The 10433-nt window shown below is 43.0% G+C and overlaps 1 protein-coding gene across 1 annotated transcript; it reads left to right on the top strand.

Moving 5' to 3' along the window:
* Nucleotides 1–261: 261 nt before the first annotated feature.
* On the top strand, nucleotides 262–9710 carry DNASE2B (deoxyribonuclease 2 beta). The gene is made up of 6 exons (XM_054384466.1): nucleotides 262–374; nucleotides 4445–4622; nucleotides 5870–5951; nucleotides 6954–7115; nucleotides 8595–8792; nucleotides 9355–9710. The coding sequence occupies exons 1-6, from the start codon at nucleotides 262–264 to the stop codon at nucleotides 9708–9710; spliced, it is 1089 nt and encodes a 362-aa protein (XP_054240441.1).
* Nucleotides 9711–10433: the final 723 nt, after the last annotated feature.

A 10433-nucleotide genomic window follows, 5' to 3' on the forward strand; every position in this document is an offset into this window, starting at 1 on the left:
TGAGAACTGTCATTTTGCCATTTTATTGCCCAAAGAAATCATGAGCAGTTTCCAGTGACTCCTAGGTGCCCTGGCCCTGCTGCTCGTGCACTCTGACTGGCCACTCGTGCAACTCTGACTCCCCAGGCTGGCTGCATTGTTCCAGACAAGCTGCCTGGGGTGTGCTTACTGCATCATGCAGCAGGAGCTGACAGTTAATGCTGCACAACTTCTCCTTTTAGAGCCTACTCAGTGCTAGCTGAGTGCAGCTGAGAAACCAAAATGCCCATGGGATCTGCGTGGTGGCACCCTGCTTTGCTATTGCTTCTCTCCTCTGCACCCCTGTGGGCAGCTGAGATTTCCTGCCGGAATGAAGATGGGGAGGCAGTTGATTGGTGAGTAAATAACACACAGGAAGAAATGCCAGGTCAGTAAATAAGACTTGAGATTAAACCACACAAAGTAGGTGGATCACCACAAAGTAGTGCATAGCAGTCATGGTTTTAACCCTGCTTGCCTGTGAGTTGTAGCTGAATTGTGCGTTTGGAAAACCCAGGATAAGTTATTGAAATGTGATTTCATTTCAGTGACCCAACCACCCTACTGCATTATGACTAACTGCAAAATAATCACCACCTTACACAGCGTTCATGTCTCATCATCAAAGGGAGCAGAACCTGTGTTTGGGTGCCAAGGCTGTGCTCACTAGCAGCAACCCTGGAGGCACCTGGCCTGCACCAGGGCTCCAGCACTTGGCTCTTCTGGCTGAGGGAACTGAGCTGAGCATGATAAAACAGCTGTATCTCATCCTTGGCCTCCTCACTCATGCCTGAATGTCAGCTTGGTGGGACTTGCCCCCTAGCTGCCAGTGCTGAGGGGAGGCAGAGGATGACCTGCCCCAGGAGGGATGCAGGGGAAGCAGAGGCTGACCTGCCCCAGGAGGGATGCAGGAGAAGCAGAAGGCAGGGGTTGGCAGTGTGGGAAAGCACCTTCTGACTGAGGAGCGGAGGTCGTTCCCCTCCACTGGAGCTGCTGGCACATTAGAGCTGGTACTGCCAGCACTGAGCCCGAGTTTGGGCATTAAATGATTAATTGGATTCATGTACTTTGAAGATGAAAGACACAGATAATTATTTAATATCCAACCCAAGTTTAAAAAGTGAAACAAGGACTCTTTAAAAAGAACGTGGAAGCTTTCCAAAGATAAATAGCACTCAATTTCAAAAGAAAAGTGTCTTTGTCATGGAGCAATGATTAGTTTAGATACAAATGATAAGCAGTTGTTGTTCTGCACATCCCTTCCCTTGCACACAGAGCTAACTGCAGGGAAGGCAGGAGCTCTTCACTCTGTGGGCAGGCTACTCAAGCAGGCCTTCTGGATAATGTAATTTTTTTCAGGAAAAACATTTCTTAACTGAACAAAATTTTTGTAACCAAATTCTCTGAGAAATTCTTTGAAAGCTGTGGCTAGGAGTCATTCACCTCTGCCTCTGTGTGAATGCCAGCAATGTGGGACCCTTTCCAGATGGGAACTGGGGGGTCTGCACAGGCAAAACCCTCTTCCCTTCTGACAAATATAGCAGGAAGGACAGAGATCATTTCCTTTCCAGTGTGCTATGATCAAGTGAAGGAGAAGCTTGCCTGTCTGCAGGGGTCATCCTAGTTTATTGACAAGAAACAGCCTGTGCTGATTCTGGATTTGGTTGCTATGAAGCTCGTAGGAGAAGCAGAACTGAAATTGCTGAAAAAAGCTTCTTCAGCCAAAAATGTCAATGCCCCTTCAAACACACACATTTGGTTAGCAAGAGCTTTATGTGAGTTCCTATTATTCCGTGGTTTCATCCTGCAATATTCCATAATTACTCAGCATTAATGCACCCTTTCATTTGCCAGTAAACCAGAAGAATCACTTGTCCTATCTGACCTGATCCCATCTGCAGTCTGCAGCTGTGCCTGCAGTTCCTACCCACACACAGTGCCTGAGCTGGCAAGAGTCTCTTTTATGTTTTGTCTGGAGCTCATCCTGCTGCCTTCACTGCACCTTACACTGCACCATCAGCTCTCTAAGGAGTGCAGAACCTTTCCTTTATTCATCCAAACCCACTGTGTTCTGTGGGAAGCTCTTCATGCAAATAAAAGCCAAAATTCTGCTTTCTAAGAAGTGCTGAGTCAAAGACTGAAGCTATGGGGTTTTTCTTTGGGGGAGAGGCAAGGAGAAGCAGCAAAGATGTCATTAAGAAGTGAAGCTGTGATTATTTGGAATAGGTTGGTGTTCAGTCACAAGCAAACAATGTGACAATGCTCATCAGGGCTAAGGTTCTCAGGAAAACAACTTTTGCTCTGCTCCCACAAATGCGTAAGCTCTTGAGAAACTTCCTGTGCAGTGAAGACTTTCATACAACCTAAATTGCTAATACACACAGCTGGCTTTCTGGAAAGGACCAAAAGATATATCCACTTGGAACTGGCAAGCAATTTACTGATAGCTCAACTACTAGCGTTTCCAGAAGCACACCTGCTAATGTGGGTTTGTCAGATGCAAGGCATAAATCTTCATGCAACGCATAACTCTTCTGATACATTGCAAAGCAGTTTGGAAGGCTTTCATATACTAATTCCTGGAGCAGCTGGTACTACCATAACTACTGCTCTTCCTCTCCTTTACGAATCTTCACTTCAAACCATGTGACTGCTGTGACTCCTTGTGCACAAGGCAGCTCTCCCCAGCCTTGCTATGTAGATCTCTTTCTTCTCTTGTCTGTGATCTGTCATCAGCAACAATTTCTCCCCAGCCTTGCTATGTAGATCTCTTTCTTCTCTTGTCTGTGATCTGTCATCAGCAACAATTTCTCATGAGATATTTAGGCAACATCACTCAGTCAGTTAGCAAGTGGATTAGCAGGATCACCAGTGTGGGTTTCTCTTCTGCCTGTGCATGTACATTTCCCATGGATTAAATGCTCCTCTAGCAAAATGCTTTCCTGCCACTTCTTACCTGCTTTCGGAAATGACTTTTATAGAACAACTTGAGACTGCACATCAACTGTGGAAGGCTTACACCTCCTGATTATACTTGAAGGGTTAAGCACAGTCAGGCTGTGTTTTTGGTAAATAGTATAGGATTGAAAACAATGCCACTCACTTCTTACTATTGACAAAAATAACAAATTACTCAAGTGCAGCACTCAAAAAAAGTGGCTCAATTAATTATATTGCAGTTAATCACATGGAATTGTACACTGGGAAAACCTGTTTACTTCATCAGGGACATTAATATGAACTAGGCCGTTTATTGACAATATTGAGTACTCTACAATTTGGAAAAGATTTGTGCTTCTGGCAAATGGTTTACAGTTACTTACCACAAACCTTTCAGTGGTGTGCAAGTCTGTTAGGAAAAGTAGGTTTGGAACAACATTATCATATAGTTTTATACTTATTTTGTGGTTTTAATATGTATAAATATAACATTTTGAATTTTTGTAATTTCAATACATAATTTTATCTATTTAATTTAAACTTCTATTTACATAATATAAAAATATATTGGTAAGAGGTGTTTCAGGATGCCCATGAGAATGCCAGACTGACTTTGGAACCTGAGGTTCTCTACCAGCACCAGAAGCAAAGGGATTTGGTATCTAAACAGGACCCAAACCAGGGGTACCTCAAATTTGACACTGAATTGGCCTCCTTTGCTTGTTAAGAAGCAGAACAAATTTGCCTGTAGCAGGTCATGTGCTGCCAAGCTGCTGCTGGTTTCTGTGCTGGGTCACCTACTCAAGGCTGAGAGATGTCCACACTGCATGCTGGTGGCACTGGTCCTGCTCTGGTCTAGGCATCCCCAGAACCACCTGTCTCTTCAGTCCTTAATTAGGAAGGAGATACTAATTTTCACATTCAACCAGGATGGTTGTAAGAAAACACTTGCTCTTGACTGTCCTGAAAGGACGTTGTAGAGAGGCTGGTGCTGGTCTCTTCTCACAGGTAATTGTTAGCCGTTGGAATGTGCTGCCCAGGGAGATGGCAGAGTCCCCATCCCTGGAGGTGTTCAAGAGGGGATTGGACGTGGCACTTGGTGACATGGTTGAGTAGTCATGAGGTCTTGGGTGACAGGTTGGACTTGATGATCCTTGAGGTCTTTTCCAACCTTATTGATTCTGTGATTCTGATTCTGTAATTAGTGATAGAACAAGAGGGAATGGCCTCAAGCTATGACTGGGTAGGTTTAGACTGGACATTAGGAAAAAAATTTTCACTGAAAGAGTGGTCAGGCATTGGAATATGCTGCCCAGGGAGGTGGCTGTGTCACCAACCCTGGATGCGTTTAAAGGTCGTTTGGATGTGGTGCTTGGGGATATGGTTTAGAGGTGAACCTTGTAGAGTGGGGTTATTGGTTGGACTTGGTGATCCTGAGGGTCTCTGCCAACCTGAATGTTTCTGTGATTCTGTGGCTCTGTTACAGGTTTGCTCTTTACAAGTTGCCAAAACACGTCAAAGGAGAGATTCCCATGCTGGGGCTGGAATATCTCTACATGGACACCTTGGCTCCACAGTGGCAGCTCAGTAAATACCTTGTCAACATGACAGAGGGTGCTCTGGGACAAACACTGAAGCAGCTGTATGAGACGTATGAATCTGAGGCAAGTGACATTTAATTATCATTTTGTTAGTACATCTACTTGATACTACAAGCAAATGAAATTAAACCAGACAAAATAAGCAGGTAGAGGTATGGCCAGACCTGACTGACTAGATCTACTAAAACACATCAAGGGGAGTGTCTTGACAGCTGGGCAGATAATTTGCAGTTTTGGTTACAATTCTAATTTCTAGTCAAGCCTCTCACACACTTTAAGCGTTGCCCATCAAAAAAATTAGCATTGGTTTGTAGCCAAATGGCTTCTCTGAAATTCATGTTGAGTAACATCCAAAGCTGTGAACTGGCTGCAAAGAAAGAGGAGGGCCAGTGGTGACTATTACAGACACTTGTCCTTGTGTGTGTTTCATGCTCTGTCTCAAATGAAGTCTGGGTTTTGCTCTTCCTCCTGAAATTCACTGCGACTGCTTCAGCAGTGATATGATGCTTTTTAGGCTTTTATTTTACAGCCCCCCACACCAGTCAAACACCTCATTTATATTTGTGTTAAGTGATTATAAAATACCACAAAATATGTCTATAGTTGTGATTTTTTTACTATCTAATAGTATTCCTGGGAGTCTGAGTGTGTCTTTGCATTTCTGCTGTTGACTAGTAGTAAGGTGGCATTTATTTCCTGTAGAAGATATTCCCAGAAGTTAGGCAAAAATTGGCAGTTAGTCAACCATCCTATTCCATGTCTTTTTGTTATTGAAATAAACTGTGTACAAGTACATCAGGAGGGGAAGCATGTCCCAACTCCTTTGAAGTTGTCTGTTCAGGGGGAACAAGGTGTGGCCATATGCAAATATTTTACCAAAAAAATGTTAATTGCTTGTCCTTCACAAGAACACTGACCATGTCTGTTTTTCCTCAGCAAACAGTTTCAGTGGATCTGGTTGCTAAATCAGAGACACACACAAAAAGTGGGAGGAATTTCTCTGTAAGCAGATGTCCAACAAACCCATGTAAATTGCCTTAGTGAGTATGTTTGATCTCTTGAGGAAGGGCTACTGCAGTGACTGAAAAAACTTCCATTTTGTATTAACCAGGGTCCTAATGCTGAGCCTTCAGGTTTATTTTACTGTAGCTTCTGTGGAAACTGTGTCAGCTGAATTTGGAGAAGAGTAGGCTTGTGGTGTTCACACGGAGAAGTCCTGAATTTTTAATTCTGTTCCCAGCAGAGGATGTTTGCCTAAATGCCTTGCTTTTACTGAATGCCATGATTCAAAAACATGTGTTTTCCTGCAGAAGAACAATATTGTATATGCAATATACAACGATGAGGTCCCTGAATCAAACTCCTATGGGTGGAAAAGAGGACATACCAAAGGTACAGGGAGAGTCCCAAGCTCCTATTTTCTCCTTTCTAAAGTTGTGGATGGCATCCACTGGTCTGTTTGTCTTATTTGCATATCTAAAATTCCTGCCTAAAGCAAAACCGGAGAATGATTTGCATGATACATGATTTGTTGTGTAGTTACATATGCTGCAGCTTCTGTCTTGGTTTTGCTATGCCTGTGCTGCGTTGATGTGAATTCTTAGGTCTTACGGACCCTTTGTTTTCAAGAGCCGAAACGCCTTCAGCTCCTTTCAGCTCACATCATCCTGAGCCTAACAGGAAGAGCAGTACAAAAGGTGAAGGGAACGGCTCCGTAAACATAAACCCCTCCGAACTCTCTCTACGGCAAGAAACTGTTGTCAAGATCACGGAAGTGCTAAATTATGCAGTTAAAGTAAAGCAAGCCTTTAAATAAGCATGAACTTCAGTGGAGGTGCGTTCCGTTGAGGAAGCAGGAGGGGACTGCCCAGCCTGACTCCAACAGGGCTGTATTTTGAAGCTGCAGCAAGGGGACAGCTCGGGAGCCCTGCTCCTCCCCGGAGCTTGGGAGAAGCCTATCTCTCTGCTGCTTCCCTGGAGGAGGAGAATTCAGTCTGGGGAAGAAGACACGGTGTTGACAGTCTGTTTCCACTTACGTTGTGAATATATGAAAGTAAGGAAAATGAACAGTGGAGAAAGGGTGGCGGCCACTAAATCATCAGACTTTTTGAAGACAAAATTTGAGCAAAGAAAGGTTTTGAAAAGATTTTTTTTTTCCAAATGAAACCTGATGACAGCTTGAGTTAGGCTATGCAGGAAAGAATTCATGCAATTTTAATACAATACTAGTGTCTCCTATAATCCATTAACCTACTCTACAGCCAGCTTACTGTAGACATTAACACATTGAAGTGTGGTGTCTTCGGCATCAAAGATGAAGGACACAGCTCTATTGTCTCAGGGCTTTTTCCTCCTTAACTAATTTGCAGAAACTTTTCCTTTTTTTTTTCACAGGGTTTCTGCTCTTGGACAAATCACAAGGCTTCTGGGTGATTCACAGTGTGCCCCTGTTCCCTCCCATCCCTGAGGATGGTTATGGGTATCCAGCTACTGGGGAGTCCTTTGGACAGACAGCCATCTGTATAACTTTCAAATATGACCAGTTCACAGAAATAGGTATGAAAAGCTTCTCTCTAAGAAAGCTTTTGCCCTCCATCCCCTCTCCATCTGCTCTCCTTGAGGCTTGTTCTTGTCCTTCAGTGTCAGATTGGGAAACCAAGTGGGACCTGGAAACAGCATCCTTGGCTTCAGTTATGTTTATCCAACAATTTCCTGTGTCAATGTGGGAAAATTCAGTCTTCCAATCTATCTCCCCATGAGGACTATTGGGATAATAATAGTCACGAGAACATATCAAGGGTAAACTCAGTCCATGCATACAAAATGCTTTAGAAATACAAACTAGGATGATTAATCATCTTTACCAGTAATAGCTTGTTCAGCTGCAATTGTCTGCAGTTCTAAAAATATAAAGGCAGCCACTGCTTGAGCTGGAGTAGAAGCCTTGACTCATCAGAAATACAAAGTATAGAATAAATATCACCCAGAATTTCCCCAGGTACTTCTTGCCTTGTAAAATACCAATGCTAAAAACAATTTTAAACCCCCAAAATCAATACCCGTAAGATTCAGAACAATCTGATAGCGATATGGGATACTGAAATTCTGAAAAGGGTCTATCAAAAGGCCATACAAGAAGTCATACTAGCATGTTTATTAACACTTTTCACACTGTTTTCCACTCTTTTTTCAGTTACAAACCTCAAATTATATTAATGGGGACTGGCCACATCTTAGAGCTATCTAAATCAGGTTCCTCTTTGTGAAAGCACATCTGTGCATGTGTTTAGGAAAAGAGGACAATAAAATGAGACACCTACAGTCATGATTTCATGCTCCATCCTCCTAGCTTCCAGTAACCTGTGGTTCACAGATTTCCTGAGCCAGAAAGACTGGAAAGTTCCAGATGGACTGGTCTTCCACCAGCTCATCTGATGAACCCTTTTGTTCCCTTGCTCTTTTTAAAATATCCATGGCAAGGACTTCTACAGTTAAGCTGTTCACTGTACAGAAAAGTAAACTTCAAATTCAATCCAGATGCTGAAAGTCAAGCTCTGTTCTCCGTAAAACCAAGCTAGACCCTCTGGCAGCATTTTTGTATTTGGCTTGGCAACTGTAAGTGACTGGAAACTGCTCCTATAAATACGGACAGGCTTGGATTTACACATGCTGTCTCGGAGCACTGTGTGACTGCTCAGAGGCTTGAGGATGACCATGAGTAGATGTGACTGTGGATCAAGACCACTGGTTAATAGTTCAACAGTTCTGGTAAGAATAATGAAGTGTAAGTGGAAAAACCTGAGCCTACTCTCCCAGCCAGTCTACATGCTGCAGGGCCAGTTGGAATACAAGTCAATTAAACATGTTTTTGATTGCTAAACTATGATACTTTGACACTGAACTCCTCTAGGAGATAGACTGTGAAGATTAAGAAGGATTTAGGTTTCCTTTCCAAGGCAGAACTTTACTCTCTTGATTGATTTGCTTTAACCCATTTTAATTCTACATATGTTCATTTCTTCGGGTTTTTCTCAGACCGACAGATGCTGAGTTATAATCCAGGAATCTACAGCTGTTCCATTCCTAAAATCTTCCAAGATGATCTCCCAAATCTGCAGAAGCTCTGTGCAGGGTCCAGGCTGCCCTCAGCCCCCTTGCACCACCTCTCCAAGCTCCAGTCAGCTCATGGGGAAACCTTTCTCCACTTTGCAAAGTCACGCTTGTTCATAGATGGTAAGAGAACCTGGTGCTCTCTGTGTCACACATTCTCAAGCAAGAAATAAGCAATTAATATATTCCTTGACAATTAGTATTTTCTTTGAGGGGAAAAGAGAAGTTCAGCTTCAGAAATAAATGAGTCAGATGGCAAGGAATGGCGTCCCATTATAATGTCTGAGTCCCACAAACCAAAAAGCTGTCTGGCCCTTCAAAATGCATGAAGGTGTTCAACAAAGGGATTTTCAGAAAATTTGTTTTCTGTTATTGAAGAGTAACAACAAAGAACAAATATGGGGTTTGAAGCATGCACTTTGTTTTTGTTATGGAGAAGGCTTGAAACTTTTTTTTTCCTTTCCTTTTCTTTCCTGTTGATTGCTGTAACAAGTTTTCCCAGAGAAGCAGAAAAAGTAGAAAAGAACTTCTGAAACAAAAGTCAGAGTAAAGGGAGGGGAAAAATCTCTTCTGGCTCACTTATGCATTGGAATGAAACAAGCCTAGTCTAGGTGACATTTTTGAGTCTCCTCTTAACCAAAGGAACATGAAAGACTAATTTCCCACACCTTGTGTTATTCCACAGATATCTACGTGGCCTGGATGGCTCAGGAACTGAAGACAGATCTGTTGGCTGAATCCTGGCAGCATTCTGGCCAAAAACTTCCCTCAAATTGCTCTCTTGACTACCATGTCTACAACATAGACCTAATAGGGATGCCAGTGAATGCCACCTTTTATTCCATTAACGATCATTCCAAATGGGCTGTTTCAAGTAAATACGAAGATCAGTGGGCCTGTATCGGAGACTTGAACCGTGCAGCCGAACAAGCGTGGAGAAGTGGTGGGTTCATCTGTACACAGAATGAACACATCTACAAAGCCTTCAGACATTTGATAATCCACTATGAAACCTGCACGGATGCTTCCACATTGATATAAGGAACCATTCCTCTCAAACAGCATAGCCTCTCCTTATGTAGAAAGTTTAGCAAATGTCTCCCTAAAACTTTTATTTTCACTCTGAAAAATGCCCCTGTAAGTTGCCAGATGTGTTGGACACTCACCTTGCTAGCTATAAAAGCAGATGGTTTGCAGGTAGATTACAGCTCTTTTTTCCTGAGTGCCAGACCAGCAGGCTCTGCATGTGCTGAGCCCATGCTCCTCTTGCCAGCAGTGCCAGGACAGGACGGTGCTGCATATTGCTGTGAGCAACCACACACAGGCTTCCCTGGGAGGAACTTGTGGGGCATGCTGGACGTGGGACAGGAGGAACAACAGAAACTTGTCTCATTAGCTAGGCTGTCAGGGCTGGGCAGTTAGCAAGAGCAAAGTACCCCAAAGTGCTTCAAAATTGCCCTGTATTCCAGCGCTGTTGAGATCAGTCACAGCATTTCTCCTGCTCAGTTTGGGTTGACTCTCCTTAGGCAGCTGACATAATTGGATACAGACAGGGAAGCAAGCAGATCTGTGGTCAGGAAGACTTTATTTTTACATGATTAATTTTTAGAGAAGAAATGAGCTTTAAATCATTTGTAACCAATAGCTTAGGAATAGTCCTAGTGGTTTTATTCATGTACAGCAATCTTATAAACAAATAAACATGTCCAAAATATGACTAAGCAAAATAAATTGAGAGCAAAAATAGTCTCTTTACAGACTCCC

The sequence above is a fragment of the Indicator indicator genome, chromosome 10 (assembly GCF_027791375.1).
Source record: "Indicator indicator isolate 239-I01 chromosome 10, UM_Iind_1.1, whole genome shotgun sequence".
In the NCBI taxonomy this organism is placed as follows: domain Eukaryota; kingdom Metazoa; phylum Chordata; class Aves; order Piciformes; family Indicatoridae; genus Indicator; species Indicator indicator.